The 18,874-nt window shown below is 38.5% G+C and overlaps 1 protein-coding gene, 1 long non-coding RNA gene and 1 pseudogene across 9 annotated transcripts; 2 read left to right on the top strand and 1 right to left on the bottom strand.

The window, feature by feature from the left end:
* The first annotated feature begins 1,240 nt into the window (after positions 1-1,240).
* On the top strand, positions 1,241-5,276 carry LOC149109536 (uncharacterized). Its single transcript, XR_016208640.1, has 3 exons — positions 1,241-1,566; positions 2,822-2,993; positions 3,088-5,276. It is a non-coding gene; the product is annotated as an uncharacterized LOC149109536 (long non-coding RNA).
* Positions 5,277-5,520: 244 nt separating this feature from the next.
* Positions 5,521-10,533, top strand: LOC110054820 (uncharacterized; annotated as a pseudogene). The gene is made up of 5 exons (XR_016208636.1): positions 5,521-6,422; positions 7,576-7,737; positions 8,236-8,671; positions 8,997-9,105; positions 9,686-10,533. The product of XR_016208636.1 is annotated as an uncharacterized LOC110054820 (transcript).
* LOC110054821 (exonuclease 1-like) lies at positions 10,326-18,205 on the bottom strand. 7 transcript variants are annotated; one of them, XM_089294409.1, is made up of 7 exons: positions 16,364-18,205; positions 14,459-14,732; positions 14,041-14,362; positions 13,549-13,686; positions 12,238-12,274; positions 11,872-12,007; positions 11,136-11,611 (listed from the first exon to the last, which is right to left on the bottom strand). In XM_089294409.1, the coding sequence occupies exons 3-7, from the start codon at positions 14,188-14,190 to the stop codon at positions 11,602-11,604; spliced, it is 471 nt and encodes a 156-aa protein (XP_089150535.1). In that variant the 5' UTR covers positions 14,191-14,362; positions 14,459-14,732; positions 16,364-18,205; the 3' UTR covers positions 11,136-11,601. The 7 variants fall into 7 exon arrangements, with proteins under 7 accessions (XP_089150532.1, XP_089150535.1, XP_089150534.1 ...); XM_089294408.1 differs by having other exon boundaries at positions 14,041-14,732; positions 16,364-16,497; positions 17,657-18,205; XM_089294406.1 differs by lacking the exons at positions 11,136-11,611; positions 14,041-14,362; positions 14,459-14,732; positions 16,364-18,205 and adding exons at positions 10,326-10,770; positions 12,596-12,695; positions 12,808-13,206 and having other exon boundaries at positions 13,549-14,013.
* Between the last annotated feature and the right edge of the window lie 669 nt (positions 18,206-18,874).

The raw sequence follows: 18,874 nt of genomic DNA, 5'->3' as shown, positions 1-18,874 counted from the left end.
TCACTGCATCTAAGTCTAAAACGGCTGAGTCATTTGTAGATAGTTGCTTGCTTTGCCCTGCGCCAAAATATTGCGTTTGATCGATTGCTGACCATTGCTGAGAAGCGTGTCGGCGCAGCACAATCTCACAGCCATTATTGTTCGTCACGCAATGCTGTCACGGCATATGCTGCACATTTAATCATTGTTCATCTGTTTTTCATATATATAATAATATATATGTATATTTTTATAATCGTATTCTATAGTGTACGTGGCCTCGGTGCATATCACGTTTGTTGTACGTTCTGATGTTTCAGACAACAGCTGATAAAGCCAGTGCCTGTGCTCACTAGTATGTTAAGAAAATCGCCATAAACAAATTATAGATCAATGAAGCAAGAACTAGCTGAAATAAAAATAGGAAATCACAACGTGTCTAATTCGTGAAAAAAACAGACTAAATTTAATTAGTAATTACGCGAGTAAATAGCCCTCGCCATGCCATTTTATTTGGCGCATTTTGTTTGCTAAGTGGCGAGGCTTTGGTATGTGACAGAAAATAGAGGACTGTTGTCAATACGGTCCAAAATTATCGTCAGTAAAATATTGTAAATAAAACACCTATTGACCGGTGGCCTCCGCGGCCATCATTTGGTCATCCCGATAAGGGTTTCATTATTGTCTTTACCCCTATTAAGCGGCCACCCAAAATTTAAGAACTTTGTTTTGGAAAGGGCGATGGCAGATAAGAGTCTGAAATTGAAGGTGCATGACGAGTGATAATTCAAACACACGTCTATCATGACTGTCTCGAACTGACTCCATGTTCACCAGAAATTTATAGCCCGATAGTGAAAAATTAAATATTCAAGGTACACTAACCTCTATTTAAGCGGCTAGGCCCATTAAGCGGTCGCCACCCATTTCCCCGAGGGTAGTCCACTGTATTACATGTAAACCAAAAATAATTGCATAGCGCGAAATGACCTTGTTATGAGTTTAGCGTTACAGTATTACGCAGGGGCCCTGTAGGTAGCGGTGGTCGAGTAAAAGATAGCAACAGGGGCAATGGTAAATTATTCATTCTTTTCATTTCTTAGGGCCTGATTACATGGCGAATTTCAGCCCGGCTTCTGAAACAAATTCTCATGAAATCAAATTGGCTATTACATTAATCAGGCCCTCCCAGTGATTCCAAGCCTTACGGAGCCTTACGTATCAAGATAGAAATTGTCCTACCCCTCCCCCTTAAAATGGAATGACAGCATTGCGTGACGAACAAGGAACCGCTGCAAGCAAGGATTCAAGCCATCAAACCATGATGATCAAACGTAATATTTTGGTGTAGTGCAAAGCAAGCAACTGTCTACAAATGACTTAGCCGTTTTTTACTTAGATGCAGTGGTGATTATTTGTGTCGAAAGAGGGTCACAGATTCATGGTATTCGACCGTTAAATAAGTTGACAGTTGGCGATGTACATCGGACGTTATGTAAACAAAAGCAAACTTCTGCTTTATATGTGCGACGAATGGTGAGAGAAACACGTCAAATCGCTTTGGACCTGCCTTTTACGGCAAATGAGGTTAGAACATTTCGAAATTATCAGCTCTGTGTTTATTTCAACTTAAGATAGATCAAGTCATGTGGCGCATGCTAAAATATACGTCTAACCCGTAAATTGAAATTTGACGACGGATGGTCGAATATTTGCATTTTTAACGTACTTTGAAAAGCTCTCGCGTCGCTCACAATCATTTGCCCAAAGAAATTTTTACAGGAATCTGTAGACCATCCTTCTGCGATTCAACCACCAGAAGCTTGATCCATTTGAAGGTTTCGCACATGGTGAAGATTAATTATATTCACGAAGTACTTTTAAGTGAATGAAATTCATGTCTTCGAAATTTAATTATCTTGCACCCAAAAAGACAACGGCACATTCCCTAAAATCAACCCGGTACACATTTACACATTGCACAAAAATATTTGAGTGTTTTAAAGACGGAAGAATGATGTGGTTTTGCATGCGAGGCTCTCAAACTTGTTTAATAAAATGGTGCGTTAAATGACGATTTTAACGGAATTTGGTAATTTGCCTATTTCTTTGAAATAAAAGGATATTTTGCCAAAAAAACTATTCAGTAGTTTTCGTCGTGCCCTAGCCTATCTGTCATAAAACTATGAGCGAAATCGAATTTTCGACCCTTGCCGAGTTATTTTCCATTTTTATGGACAGGGACTCTTAAGCAATCATATGCCGTCTCAGCGAGAGAAATGGAGGACAAGTTTTTCGTCCTGTCGGTTGTGTAGTTCATCGTTCTCGAGCCGGTTTCTGCGATCTAAAAGATATCTCAAGAATATTTTTTCTACAAGCGTCAAGTATTATAGCTATGCCAGTTACTGAGCAAATTTGAAATTCAGGTGAGGATTTTTTGTATCAAAACTAGTCGATGAAAATCATGCCATGTTGAAAATGCTTGTCTATCATACATGTTAGACATGGATAATCATTTGGTTTTTTTTTTTTTGCGAAACCTGGATCTGTATTGTAGGTTTATTTTGCATAGGACGTCAGTTGGACAGTTGAACTTTAACAAAAGTCCGGCGGGCCCAGGCGGACCCCGCCATTTTAACGGTCAAAATCGGCCTTGAAGTTGTGGCTTTTTCAGTGAGATGTGACATATTCCTCATACCATGCGGTATTTCGCGGGAGTTGAAACTCGTGGTTTACCTCTACAAAATATAGTTTTGTGTCTTATGTGGATCGTTTTTTTCTCTTTATATCTCAGATATGCATTTAGTTATGGTCTCCTGTTGCTATTTTTTTTTTTTCGTAGTTTGTATGTTTTCCTTCGGTTTTGCCGATTCGGCATGTCAAAACAAAACAAACGGCCTTTGGGCCTCCAATTAACAGGCAACACTCCAAACAAGCCACCAAAGAAGAGCGCAAGACGCCGAGCTGGCACACCGAGGAAGTCTCTTGTGTTTAGTGACAAGGCTTCTAAAGAGGTTTGTACTCATTTTATTATAATCTTATGAAATTTATGATCAGAAAACATTCGCTTAAAGATTTTTAATTGTAATATCTGACTCAACTCTTTAGGAAACCCGTTCAAGTGCCTCCTCCAGTACTAACAATGCAACCTGGGAGGAGAAAGAGATCTCTACCTTAGTGCAGTTTATTGCACTTTTCCATGAAACTGATGCTCCAAATGTTTGACCATCGCATAAGAGGACTGATTTCTGGGAGAGATGTGCAACAGCTATTTCCAAGTATTGTGGCCTTCCACAGAGAAGTGATATGTATGAAATTATTTGGTGTATGATGGCATATTCATTTGTAAAATATTCTCTGTACCCCTGTTATAAATTAATTTACACCTCAACCCAAGAACATTTATGATTTATATAAGGTTGCCTGCCTTTTCTACTGTTTGAGTTGTTTTCAGCATTTTCCAAAGGCTTATTTACTCTCAAGAAATAATGTATAGCGGTTTTATCTTTAGAAAATGCCCTGGTTTTGCATGCAACCATAAAGAAATGTGCATAGGCTATGTGAGCTACATGGATGTTGTGTGTACACCTGTTGACTGGCACTTTTGATCTCACTGCTCTTAAAATTTAATGTTTATGTGCTACTATGTGGTCTATTCTTTTGTAATACTTACATTTCACTACTTCAAATTGTCAATGCACCTTGGTACACCATAAGGGTGCTGTTCCACTATCTTCTGTGTATAAATGCCCATTATTTTTATTTATTTTGGCTCCATAAAGGTACTGCTTGTCGACGCAAAGTGCAGAGATACCTTAGCTCGAAACTAAAAACACTTGATGAAGCAGAAGAATTCTTCAATATTGATTATTTTGAAGGCCAGCAACTTGCAGACATTTCTAGCATCAGCTCCACACCAGTGAAGGGATCAGCCAGTACTCAAGGAAATGTATCTGAATGTCTGTCACCTGTTTTTCACCAGTCACCATCTCCTGTTGGGGATCAAGACTTTGCAACTGGCGATCTCATCAGAGTCATGAGTGATGGATTCTCTAAAATGACAAAACTTCAATGCGTGCAATTTCTTTCCTTTTTGTTCAGCATGTATCTCTTTTGTGATATTGGTGTGGATGGCAACTTTGTTCCAAAAGACTTCATAAAACTTGCTGGGTGTTCGTTGAAAAATCTTCAAGCTGTTGGTCTTGGGAACACTCTTTATTTTCTGGTGCAAAGTATTGGCCAGTTGAGGTCAGATGGCACAGGTCCGAGAATGCCACAGGACTGTATGCCTTTTGGTTTAATACAACACAACCTAGAATCTTTTGCCAAAGAAAATTCAGCAAATTTGCATCCTATTGATCATTATGCTGAGTGGCAAACAACTATGTTTGCCCACTTTGGCCACAAATGAGACAGGCTATTCCATGGCCTGATGTGAAGCTACGATGGAGAGACATCCGAGGAGGAAGATGAAAAGTTATCTACAGGTGATTCAGTAACCAGTGATGTGGAACCAAGGACACTTGAAGAAGATGTACTTTCACAGGCAGTAAATGTAACAGAGGATTTAGCTGCGTTGATGACAGGTGGGGATGAAAATGCTCCATGTGAAGATGCAGCACCTTGTCCTGAAATTTCTTCACTGTTTAGTGGCTTGAGCGCAAGTGACAAGGTGGATCTCGAGCAAGCTGCAGTTCCTCCCCAACAAATTGAGGAACTTCATAATGTACCAAAATAGAATCGAAAACCCAGAAAAACTCAAAGAGATCCAATGAAGGTACCTGTAATTTAATTTGTATGATGTTGACTGGTTAACTTGTACATCCCAGAGTGTGAGAGCAGCTATAAAACAATAGTAATTATATAAGGTATATTTTAATTTATCCAAGCTGAACTTAACAGTATTGTTTAGTGTTCACTGAGTTCAGATTACAGTAATCAAATACTGTAATCTGACATTTGTGTTCCCCGTGAAATCTTTCTAAATAATTGAATTGACATTTATTTGCATAAAGTGAAGCTACAACTTTGAAGATATTTTGTGAGTAACATAAACATGCATGTTACAGACTTAAGCCAGTGCTTAACAAGAGTACGCTTGCTTACTACTCCCTGGTCAGTGTTGGTTTGCTTTTGAAGAAGGAGAGTGTGGATGTAATGTCCTCAGTCATAAATCCAGGAGAGGTTTTTTTTTTTTTGTCTTTTGTTTTTAGAGGCAAAAGTCAATATTGCTGGCCTATCTGCAAGACAACTTCGACAAAGGATTCAGCAAAAGAGCTTCACAAGAGATACAAAAATCCAGGTGAGCATGCAGCATTATGAAAAAAAAAAGAAAAAAAAAACACATTTTAACAGTAGCTTGTTGTAATTATTCAAATTTATACGTCAATATGACTTTTGTATGCACTGAATTGCAGATTGAGGCTTTGAAAACTGCCAAAAGATGTAATCCAAAAGGATAGTGGTGGATTAAGGCAGATGCTTGTGACATGAGAGCAGGGGTGATGGAATCTATGCGGCGTGAGTGGTCAGGGGATGTTTACCTGGGAGATGGTTAGTTGCCAGCCCTTCACCAACAGTACATGGCATTGTTAGATTTCGTCAAAGGAATTGGGCTGAACAGAAGACAGCCTTCTGCATAGATTGTTAAGGATCTCACACAGCTAATGAGAACCCTCCAGAATGATGCTGAGTTTCTTGAAGATGGCTTATGCAAGTCAACTGATACCTATGAAAAGAAACGGTAGCAGAGCAATATCAGCGAGAGTAACCTGTTTGCCTTAGCCTGGGAAGTGAATGCATACGAGACCTTAAAGGCTTCAAACATGGAAATGAGTGGACAATGTCAAGATATCATCAACAGGTGCTTAGGCCCAAGCATTCAGAAAGGGAATATTCCTTCCTCACTATCAGGATTGAGGAGAGATGTTCAGGCGTACATCAAAGATGTGTTTTCAAAGTGATGGGAAGCTGCAACCCAGCTGATGGTCTTCATGATTGCAGATGAGTGCAGGGACCTGAAGCCTTACGCCATCCCTGTTCGGGCCCTACCATTCAAGAGCTAAACTTAGAGGACTCCATGATGAGTTAAAGGCTACAATGGAAAACCTTGGGAATGGTTGTTGTTGGTACACAGTTTGTGACCTTTGCCTACTATGGTACTAGTAAATTAGGAATAGAGATAATCCCTTGTAATATTGCCATTTATGACCAATGCAGGTACTGATAAGCATCCCCATTTATGTTACCTGCAGCTGATGGTACTATCCTTTTCTTATTTGTATCTCTTGAAGGATTTGTTACCGATGGTGAGTTTAATTCATTGAGGACTAAGGGGTCACAAAGGCCAGTCTCTATCATTCAGCTGATAATGGATGCCAAAAAAGAAGCAAATTCCACATCCTTTTGTCGGATTGAGCGATATCTTAGGCCAAAGCATGTTGGTAAGTACATGACTATGGATTGAATACCTTTTATGGGGAGAGGGACTCCAAGTTGTAATAATTTAAGTGAGAATGGTGTGTCTGTGTAACAAAATAATGGGGGTAGGCTCAGAATGGCATTACCCAAGCAACATCCTCTTTCTCTGGCATTTGATAACAGTTCTGTATATGACACATATGAGTGAGAAATACAGAACATGAATTTTTGATTGCAAAGAGACATTTTTAATACCGGTAACCAATGTGCTACAGTACTGAAATTGGACGTCCTTCATTGTATACTAGTGTTGTGAGGTACGTGTATGTCCTTCATACTGTCAGATGCCATTATGTTGAAAGCAGCATTATTTGTATTGAGAAAGGTTAAGGGTGGCATACTACATGCCAATTGCTGGTTTTCAGTGTCATGCAATTCAAAATAGATCAAAATAAAAATCAAAACTGTTCAATAGATTAAGTCCAGAATCTGGGAAATGAAAGAAGGTAGATATGCAAAGACTTCTCGCCAAGATTCTGGTCACAGCAATTTTTCTTATGTAAGATACAATGTATGCAGAGAAATTTTTTACCCAAATTTAAAGAGATTTGTATGGAGATGCCATGCTGGTGCCCATCCGTATGGGCACCAACATGGCAGCCGGAAACCAACAGAAACATCTGTGACTGAGTTTTGCTACAGAAGCGTGAATTTATCCCTCGAGGAACTCTAAAACATTAAAATAATACTTTTTCTAAGACATAAACAGTTCAGATAGCCAAATTCCCCGAAACAAGTCACGTTTTTAACCATCATGACAGCTCTCTAGGCCGTCATGTCAATGCGAAGTCACACAAAAGCTTTGAAATTCAAGCGTAGTGTATCACAAAACCAATGACCCATTTGGAGCGAAAATTTGTATGAAAATTATTTTTCAGCTGCTCTTATACATCATGAAAGTAAATCTCAGGAAGATCAATAGTTTCATAGTTTAAATTTTAGTGACGTCGTGTGAAAACCATCTATTAAATTGTTGTGTTTCTTTATTCATGGCATGCAAGCAATGAACAAATTCTTCTCAGTTCATGATTGTAGTATCACTCTGTAATTATGTCATTAATAAACAGTACAGACATGTGTGCCTCTCCATAAAAAGGTATTTAATATGTTGTTAAGGTGACGCTATTGAACCTGAAGAGCATCACCCTGCTGTACCCAAAGATGATGTTGAGAAGATGAACAGTTTCATTGAACAAGGATTGCCTGTTGAGGAAGCACTTCTTCAGTTAAGGAGGACACACTTCCCTGTAAAATATGACCCACATCCCTGGAAGACAGGTAAAAGTAATACACTGAACTACAGTATACAGCATACGAACGTATGATTTTGGGGTTCAAGCAGACCAAGTTCTTATTTACCAGGTGCTTGGTGAGAAATTAGTCTGAAAATGTCTTTATTATGTTCTTAAAATTTGTTTCAAAGATACTATACATTACTAAAGGTTTAGTTAACAAATAATAAGATATCCACTGCAGGTAACTGTTAGCAGAATGTTGTCAACTGTTATAGTACCACTGTCCCATTATTCCCATCAGGTACTGTATGGCTCTAGAGTTTGTACGGTCCAGCACACCATAGTATTCCATAGTACTATACTACTCTGTTTGAGACTTACATTTCATTAGTGGAAACAGCCCATATGACTGTGTGGTGGCTGTCATAATTATTAACAAGGTGTTTGTCAGGCATGTTCCCTTGTTACATGTAATGTTATTACTTTTAAGAGTTTGATGAAAGAGGGATTTGTTCTGCATGAAATGTGTTTTCTTCTTAAGGTTTACCAGAAAGCAAGTCTGACTCCTTGAAATCCCTGATGGCCACATACTTGTTTCACAAGAAGGTGAATGACTTTACTGCCATGGGTGTCAATTTTAACGAACACCTTTATGTTCCAGAGAAGAGTCCTGGTACTGGAGAATTCTTTCATGAGGGAAGACCAAAATCATGTGCTAAACCATATCACAACATGTGCCAGAGAAGGTTGTATTCCCTCAGTTGGTCTCCAGTATTTTAGAGATGCTCTCCATGATGACAAGACAGGTCTGACGTATGAGGCATTGACTGGGAAACGAAACCAGTCTGTTCCTGACTGTGAGAAGTTCTTCTCTGTTGGTGTCTTAAAGTTCATGGAGGACAACAAGCATGAAACAGAGGCCAAAGTGGTCAAGACTGTTCTCAACTGGCATAAAGCTAATGATGGGAGAGGATTGGGTAAAAGCAACTTATTGATAATGTTGTAATATAGGTACAATTCAAATTATCTACTAACAGTAGTTTTATTTGACCCCACCTTCAGCCTCCCCCTTAATCTGACCTCTGTTTATGACAATGGACTTTTGTGTTTTCATAGTGGCTAAATTGACAGAGTTACCACAGTGTACATTTGATACAAAAGTCTTTTTAACAAACCTTCTGACTGATGTGGGAATTGAAAATTGAAGAATATTTTGTCAAGTGAATTTTTGTGCTAACTATGATCACATTATATTGCACTCATATGTAAGCTGACTTTTAAAACTTTACTGACCTGTTACAGATGAGAAGACAAGAAAGAAAAATAACTTGGCTATGTTTGACTGGATTTTGGAGGACTGGATGCCATGGTACAAAGACTGTAGAGATTTTTCAAAGCTAGATGTGAACAGGTTCGTGCAGTTGCAGACTCTTCCTTTTTGGGGGTGGGAGAGATTGAGTTGTAGATTTCTTGCTCAGACTTTACCTCTTGACAAATGTTCAAGGGTACCCCTTGTGGCAGTGTCACTGAATTACACATTGTCTCCAATTGAATTTGCTCTATTTAAGCGATAGTCAAGAGTGTTTCTGTTGAGGAACTATCGGCTGACAGTTGCCCCGTGGAAATGAAGGGGTGCATGGTAAAAGACCCTGAGTGACATCTGATAGACTGGAAGATACTCCTAGTAAATTGCTTTTCACTTCCGTGTACAAAAAAGGAGAATTTGCAATGAGATCAAGAGTCACTTAGGGCATTTTTCCACATACCCCTCCAAATGTAACATTTCAAAAGGAAAACAAAAATCCACTAGTTCTACCCATCCTAGTATTTTCTGCGGAAGGGCACTATGGGCTGATAGTGTCTCTCCTGGAACAAACACTATTGCATCACATGATCAATTCAGACCAATACAAATCAGAGAAAATTTAGTGGTGAACTAAATCAGGAAATAATATATATTTTTAACTTTATCCTAATTACTTTCTTCTTAGGCGAATTAAAGGTATCCAGGGACTTACAAGGGAGATCATTGTGGCACCAGTAGCCAAAGACGAGTTAAAGGCGAAGTAAGAGGTCTGCCCCCAGAAAACCCCCGTGCCAGCACAACAGATGATGTAGAGGGCATTATTTCCCTATTTCATGAGCTTCCTGGACCGATATTTGACCACAAGACCTTCAAGGAACAATTCCCAAAGATCATGAATGAGTTTAACAAGAGGATTGACCCTGACCTTCCCTTCTACTATTGGACTGGGGTTAATGAACACTTTCATTTAAAGGCACTGCCATCATTTAATGACCCTTCCCCAGCCGGAATTGAACGTTTAGATAGGGTCATAATCTCCCGTAGAGCTGATCCGGGAGTTTTTGTGGCAAATAGAGCTTTTTTGCCACAACGTGGCTCATTAACTGTTAGAGTTACATTTCATGCAGTCACTGAGACACTGCCACCAAGGATCTTGTAATGTTCAATTTATGTTTTTCTTTGGTCTGAACCATCATGTATAATATTGAACAACCAATGACAGTGATTTTTCATAACGGTAATTTTTCATAGTTTCTTACATTTTTTACATTACTGAGGAACTAGATATATTTATCTCAGATCGAAATCAAAACTACAATGGACTCTACATATCATGAAACATATTTTATTGATACCATTTAAGGCATTTTTACGAATAAAATATATCTTAAATTTAAACAACAAAAACTATAATAACTCATATGTGATAACTAATTTGTTTTACTTGATGAATTCCTGCTCATTTGTGCAGAATGCAGTAATGTACTGACTCAGATACTTGAAAGTGTTATTAAATTAGATGAAAAACTTGGACACTATTGAACTCTTGCACTGGCTCTTGACACTTGGGATGGCCATTCCCCTTTAGATGTAAGTTGTAAAGTCATAAAGTATCCTATTTTGGCCCATGCTGCTCTAAATTCAATATCATAGACAGCAGCATGCTGTAGCCTTCCTTGTTGGAGAATGGGATGAACAAATTTAGTCAGTTCTTGGGCAATGTAGCCAACATGTTTAAAACCAAATCCATAGTCTATTAAGGTAATCCCTCTGAAATAAAAGTGACAATAGATTTTTGTTCTAACTTTGTCCACCGAATATTTGTCATATGATAACTTCAATCTTGAAATAAAAAAGGGGGGTGCCCATGCTCATTAAAGGAGCAGTGAGGCATTGAAAATGCCCCATTTTGGCATTATTTAATGCTTATTATAAGAATGCATTCCCAGTAATTGTAAAATCTTTGTGAGCCCAGACTCATAAGAACACGCATTAAACTACAGTCAATACATTGTGTCGGACACAAATAGACATTTTAAGTTTGATTCGGACAGAAAGCTAAATCCTTGATTAAAAATTTGAATCAAATTTCTTGACGTGGTTATTGACTGCAAAATGGAAAAGACCACAGTGTATCTGCTATTTTTCTTATTTATTTAATTTTCAGCAACAGAAATTAGATCAGTCTTTTCTCACACAAAGCTTATAATTAGTTGATTACAATGACTGGAAAAAAAATTGGGGTGCCTGTGTTCATTGGTAACTAGAGCCATTTTTCAACTGACAGAGCTCAATATCAAGGCAAATCCGTCATGTTTTCAATATGCGTGTGCACGAGCATGCACTAATGACGCCATAAATTATGCGCAGTAAGGATGCGTGATGCAAATGTGAGGAATGACCTTAAAACACTTAAAGCCTTCTCATCAAACATATTGTCTGGTTCAGGTTCGATCTTTGCTCGTATAACAAAGTTCTCATTTTTTTCTCTTATTGAACGCTGCCTCCAGTTGTTGTTGTCTCTCTAACTTGTTTGCAACCCCCATAACCTTGAATGGGAGGGTGTGTAGAACTGCGGAGTCTGAGTCTGCCTCGTCATCTTCACTGTCTCCTGAAATGTGTGTATTTAAAAAGTCATCCTCTGGGGATGAACTGTCTACATATGTTCCTGGCCTCTTGTCAGTTTCATTATTTGATGCTACCACAATGTCCCACTCCCAAATCACTAAGTATTTTTCATGCTGAATTTCAAGAGAGCATGATGAAAACAAGGTCAACCTAACAGGTGTTTTTAACTGGAGAAGTCTTTGCTCTGATGCCCTGAAGGGTGCCTTGTGTACAACTTCATTTAAACTTAGTTTTGCCGCTCACCACTCAATGGACAGTACTGGTAAACATGGAACAGTCCACAGAAATGTTCCCTGCTCCACACTGACGACTTCTGCTAGCACGGTTGCACTGGGTGGATTAGGTGCAGTTGGAAGTTCTGTGGGGTCTTCTTCTGTTTCTGAAAAAATGTTTAACATACAGAATAGTAATTATTAAATTCTTTACATGTTAACTTTTTAGACTTCAACTCGCAGTTACTTCAAATAGACTGCATAACAATATCCTGGGTAACAAAGGTCGCTCTATTTATTTCTTGTTCAAGTACTGTATATGAGGTCAAGTGATGAAACTGTTATAACAATTAACTTAACAAACTGAATTGACAGCAAAATGTGAAACAAATCTTACCTCTGTTGGCAACTGAAGTGAGTGAGAGCATTTCAGTCTGAAAAAAAAAATCAAGTTTGAATATTTGATTAGTACTTTAAAAAAGCTATTCATGGATGATTTGCAAGTCAATAAGTATTTTAACAAGTTAATATAAGTTGCCCCCTCCCCTTATTTTCTATTTTATCTGGTTAAATCTGCACGATGTACTTAATAAAATTAGAATGATTAATAACTGTACAAAACATTTATCTCTTACAAGTATAGACAATGAACTAGGCCCCTCTCCATTCAACCCCTTTCCCTCTCAGTTGGTCTCAGATTTAATAGTGTCCCATGAAAAATACACTTGGAGCAAATACAACTTAAATCCAAATACCTCAGCACTCGGCAAAGGAAAATCCCTAACTTTTGCTCCAGTTTGGACATTGATATTGCCAATGGCAATGTCAGTTGCAAATCCATCAGTAGGTCTTTCGCTTTACAATGATTTAAGGAAGGTAACAAAAATCATGTCCATTACATTGCCTGCTTTACATCTGGTACACATTGCAATTTGTACTAATCTAGTCATTTAGTATGAAAGGATACTTGCTTCTGGAAAGGAAAAAAACATTAGAGTCATCCCCACTCAATGGAACCACTTTTCTGGATAATGGATCAAACACTGATTGACTTTGGAAAGTACTGTCGGCCAAAAAAAACTTTTCAAAGTAACTTTCTGGTTCAATCAGAGTTGGCATTTTAAGGATTTCCCTGATGTTATGGAGAACCCAACTCACTGCCTTGCTGCCAGCCATTTCGACCACTTGTTTGGCACCCTTCAAACCAATACCTCTCAAAGAACTGGCATAATCACACCCAGAAAGAAAGCACATAATGTCTAAACTTCTCGAACGTAAATTCTTTCAATTTTAGGCTTTTGTTCAAGTCACAATTCTTGATCAGCTTTCCAGTTCCATTCAGTTCCATCTTATACAAAACCTGAAACTGAAACAAAAATTCTTGTTTGTCTTCATGCACAGATTTGACTGTATCTGAGCAAAATGAAACAATATAACAAGAAAATTTAATCCCAGTCTGTCTTCTCATTTACATTTCCAGTACACTTAAAATAAAGGGGGGGGGGGGTGCTCATTTTCAATACTTCTGCACATTATAGTTAGTTTGACAGAGTTTCAGAAACATCCTGTACTGCATTTTATGTCCACAACAATTACACTAAATTGGGAAATTGTTATTGTTGATATATTAAATTTAAAAATTTTTCAACCTAAGGCCTAGATCTCCTGACAAACAAAAGGGCATAGATACTAATGTGAAATCAAATACCTGCTTGCATCCAAACACCAGTAAGTCAGAATCCTCAGATATCACTATCTGGGCAAAGCCTTTCAAGCTCAAATATGCTAACTGAGCATCAGCCTCAAATGGGGCAACCAAATACTGGATATTTTTTTCTCTGCAAGCCTGAATCAAGGTTTAATAAATTTAGCAAAAGGGTGAAAATACATATAAGTGATCTCAATTGCTATGCATCAAAATGTAGCAAAATAAATCACTTGTGGCAGGCACACTCAGCTTCAATTTACATGAGAGAAAGGCAAACCTTCAATAAACTCTTGAGACTAAGGAACCAGAGCTTACAGCTTACTTACAGAAGTACTTTAAATCGAATACAAATTACATAACATTAAAGCGTAATTCAATAAAAAACATTGTGTCTGTTAGTCCTTAATTTTACTTTCTTTTAAACGAGCTTTACCTCGACATATCAATATAACTAAAAGACGTTTTGTAATTAATTTACTGTAACTTGATCACCTTCAGGGCCATTTCGCTTGTGACATCCACTGCTTTTTTGAAAACTTCCCTTGCCTTGTCTTTCTCCCCATTTCTCCAAAGAGCCAGGCCTTTATTGGCCTTCACGATTCCTTTCATAAGTAAATAAACAAACAAGAGTTCATTAATCATGCTTTACACGAGTTCTCGCTCACAAAAGATTGCTTTGTTTTGGAAATATTCTCACGTTGTCCGCGAAGATTCAACTTTTTTGGCGTCCAGTTTAAATCTATCGAAAACCAAGATAGGGTGCACTTTGTTTGCTAGCAAAACATCAACATATTTCATACACAGGTCGACATATCTGAAAAAAAGAAGTGCCAAAAGAGAAGTTCAATTTTAGCCAGTTCATTACACGAACTCCAAAATGTCTGAAAATGTCGGGAATCGAGAATATTACCTCAATGTTTCAATTCCTAGAATAAGTTCTTCTGCACAAAAAATTGCCGCGTTATGGATCCAACAATACGCGTCTATAGCTGCCACTTGATCTGGGAAGAATCTCACTCGCACATCCTCAGCAATTTCTTTAAGCATCAGAAGTAGCCCAGATATTCTCATGTTTGCTCACTCCACAGAGATGTGATAGTCTAGTGGCCATACCAGGATTTTACCAAGTTGGCTGCACCCCATGGGTGGCAAGCTGTTCTTGGTATCATTTTAAAGCTTAGAGCCTGCTGATAAGAATTTGCTTGTTAACACATAGAATCAAAGGAGACCTATGGCCAAACTTGTGGATTAAGTAATCTAGAGATGAAATATGTTGGTGGACTTGCAATTATTGGTGTATTATTAAATGCTGTTAAAACAAGCCAGGTTTGTACCACGCAAGGTCGCACTTATGTCACAAAGCGTAGGCTTTTGTTGCACACACATTATAATGACATATGTCCAGAATAGCTAGGATGGCAAAGTTGCAGCTGAACATGGAGTGGTAAAGGTTAAGGGTTCTTGGGTCACAGTAAGAGGACACTCACTGCCAATAAAAAGCCACAGAGTACTCTCTCTCCACCCCTCTCCCCCCTCCCCCCCCCCCCCCCGCACACACACACACACACACACACACACACACACACACACACACACACACATCTTGATGTTGATGTTTGTCTGCCTGCTGAGAAAATTTGCATGTATTCAAGTCGTACGAGCGTACAGGTCTTCTTCATTGCATTTCACTCAAGGCTATAAGCAAGGTTTCTTATGAGACAGCACTTCTTAACCGCTTGTCTCTATATATTGCACGTAACATACATCAAAATAAGTAACCTTATTTGCAAACATTTTCAGTGTTGATCCAAAAAATCTGTCGACCTATAAATACGTGTTCCAACAAGCTTATAGGGGATTTCTTTACCTTTGTTATCTTTTCAATCAGAAAGCAAAAGTGTAAACAAAAGACAGGGTAAAAATCATTTAAGCTTATCAAAATCAAGTATTTGGGAATTTTTTACCAAGTTTATCTGCATTTCACATCCCACTCAGAGTTCAGATCAATGTACTAAAATGAGCAAGACAAGTATAGAGAACACAACTTTAATCTAAACTTAACTCTATGTCGGTTGAACGTAGACAACTCAACATGAAAGTGCTATAAACTCCAAAGCTGTGAACGAAGGTTCTGCTTGATTGAACATTGGATCTCACAGGAGATCTAATCAGCCAAACTTGGAAGGTAAAACAATAATAAGTCAAAGACTACTGCAAGGCTGACACAGTGTCGTATATTTAAAACAATATTTCAGCTGGCTCCAGGTTTAGATGTTACTAAATTATAAAAATGAAATGCTTTCAGTTGTCTGTCAATGATAGCAAGGTTGTTTGTGAGGAGATCACCGAGCTAAACAGCGGCCATGAGGAAACTGACACAAAGTTACTTCTCCATGCAAAGCATACATCTGAGAACAATGAGACCACCATAATAATTGAGTCTCCAGACACTGATGTGGCAATCCTGGCTTCTTGTTTTTGCAGGGATATATCAGCATGGATCCTCATCATGAAGAAAGAGAAGGCAAGAAACATTTATCTGGAGATTTCTGCCATAGCTCATGCTGCTGGGCCCCACCTTGTCTGCATGCTTTCACCAGCTGCGACTCAACGGTTATTACTTAGTGTTTGGAGGCAAAGGTAAGAAGACTGCTCTGAAGCTTTGTAAGATAGACCCGGTGGCCTGTGACAGTATGGCAATTCTTGGGCATTCGTTTGACGCAGAGACAGTCCCTTTTTCTGGATGTGAGGGATTTGCATGCAAGATGTATGGTGAGCTGAAACTGGTTGAAGTTAATGAATGTCGATAAATTACCTTTTGTGTGAAGCAAGGCCAGTCACAGGGTCTTCCGTCATGTCAGGATGCACTAAGAAATCACACAATCTGTGCAAACTACCAAGCGGCTATCTGGCATCATCCACTAGATGCAAAACCTCAGATTCCATCCCCTGAGAGCCACAGATGGCTTATTAGAGATGGTCAAGTTGATATCAACTGGATGTTGCCACTGCCTGCACCTGAGGCATTACTAGGAGCTTATACTATGTGGATGTACTTCAGACTGAACAACTGGTCACTGTCAATGCAAAAGAAGTGGCGTACCCTGTGCAGAATTATGCCAGTGCAGCGAGAAAAGTGACAATCCTCACAACTATATGTGTGTGGGAGGAAAGACCAGAGGACAGTGAAGGCGACGAAGAATGTTAGATTGCGCTAACAAAAAAAGCACATTTTCATCGACAAATGTGAGCATATGAATTTAAACATTACACATCAGTCCTTAGCAATGGGATACAGAGTAGAGGTACTGTAAATTATGTTCCTCAATGAAGTTGTTAAACAGTTCAATTCACGCCATTTTCGTTTACTTCACATGAAACGTATTTAAGAGCAATTCTCCAGGAAAGTGAAGCAAAGTTGGAAATGAAAAATTTTTAACCCCTCTTCAATTTTTGTATGGAGGTACGATACCTTGAGGGATAAACAAAAACAACCATATTTGGATCGGCAGATGTATCGTTGCCATGGTAACCGCACTAGCTGACGTCGGCCTCAGGACCCTGTTTTGAGCAAAAGTTACACTCTCAAAAAGTAAAAGTAAACGAGTCTGGTTCACGGGTGCATGCGAACCAATTCAAATGAAATTCATACAGATGGTAGAGGCACTCTTCCCGTTTATAAAAGTCGCCCTTAAAATATTTTGGGTTTTATAAACAAGAAGAAAATGCTCGTCTTACTATGTTCCCTGTCAGCCATTTAGACAAGCAGGAAAAACAAGCACAACCATATTCGTAATTTCTCCGAAAGTACTCTTTACACATAAACCAAATTAGCAGCAAGATTACACTGATATTGCCGTTTCTAAATTTCATAAAATCAATTTGTGGAAAACTATATTTTGGCCATGGGTACTGAAGACACCTGGGGCAAATTGCAAAAAATTGCAAAATTGGTAATTTTGAGGCCGCCAGTGTTTGGCTCAAACAGGCTATAGGGAGAGAAAATCAGCTTCAAAGGTATCTTTTATCATCTTGTCTGTCACCTACATTTAGTTAATAAGGTTTTGGCCAACGAATTTGATGAAAGATAAATTGATACAAAACCTACCTTGAAGGTTTTGGGAATTTCTTCAGGATGCTTACGTCGCGTGGTGCTCTCCAGTATCTCACCTTCGCTCACTCCATTTTCTTGACCAAATCTAGCCCAGACTCTAATCTAACGGTTACTCCCATCGAATATCCAGTTTGCCGTGTTTCAGACCAGGGACATTTTTTTTTTTGATACAAGTAGCGCGCATACACTGTACAAAGAACAGTTGACAAGGTCAAAACATGGTCGTAATACTTGCGATTTCTGCCGTCGAGCACCTAAATTCATCAATATTATCCAACCAGGAAGTAATGTAAATGTGTCGAGATCAATGTACAAAGCAAATGCATGCCTTTGAACAATCCAAAGTAACGTCTTTGGCTAAAATCGAGTCAGATATTGCGATAGTCGATAAGCCAAGAATGGGGAATAAACTGAAAGCGTAGGCCGGAAGTCGGAGAAGCTCGACTGCTGACCGTATGTAACACAATGTAATGGGATGTAACACCGGATGTAAGTGTAAGCCAAAACGAAAAAAAAAAAAGAAAAAAAAAAAGAAAAAAAAAAAGAAAATCGAAAAACCGATTAAAAGCATCAAAGAAAAATTAAACGTTGAGCAATCTCATACCCTGGGAAACTAGGAACAAGGTTGAAATGTTCAGGTGAAAAGTCTAACTCGGATTCATACGTATCAAAGGGCCCCACGTTGAATTTTATCTTTCGTTAAATGGGTGCAAGTGCAATCTGCATTTTTGGCGCGCAAAGCATGAATTTCCTTTTTTTTTTTTTTTGCATACCTGTATAGACAGACAGAGTTAGAACGTCCACGAGTTCTTAGGAAACCTAACTTTCTTGTTCTCATTCAAGCCTGCACATCATTTGGTGTCAACGAAAACCTAACATATTTTAACACCTGTCAGTACTCCTGGATTTACTGTAGCTAAACCAATACATGATAAATGGTATCCTCTCTTATATAAACTTGATCCATTGTAGTAAAGCCAATGGACAGGGGCACCTAACGACCGAATCTTTCCAAAGACATCAGAAGTGTCTAAAATGGATTTCTCTATGTTCTAGAAGCCTTTTTAGTTAATTTGGAGATGCCCTAAAAAATATTTATCTGTTCGGATATTTAAGGGGAACTTAAGTCGTTTCGAAAATTCTAGGGTCCTTTTTTGAGTCATCCGAAAGTTTTAACTATCCTGATGAGTCTTGTCGAAAGTTCGAGGACAC

This window comes from Orbicella faveolata, unplaced genomic scaffold (assembly GCF_042242905.1).
Source record: "Orbicella faveolata isolate gen_17 unplaced genomic scaffold, um_ofav_v1 contig_25, whole genome shotgun sequence".
NCBI classification, from domain to species: Eukaryota; Metazoa; Cnidaria; class Anthozoa; order Scleractinia; family Merulinidae; genus Orbicella; species Orbicella faveolata.
The sequence above is the reverse complement of the archived record's forward strand: the minus strand, read 5'-3'. Positions and strand labels throughout refer to the sequence as shown.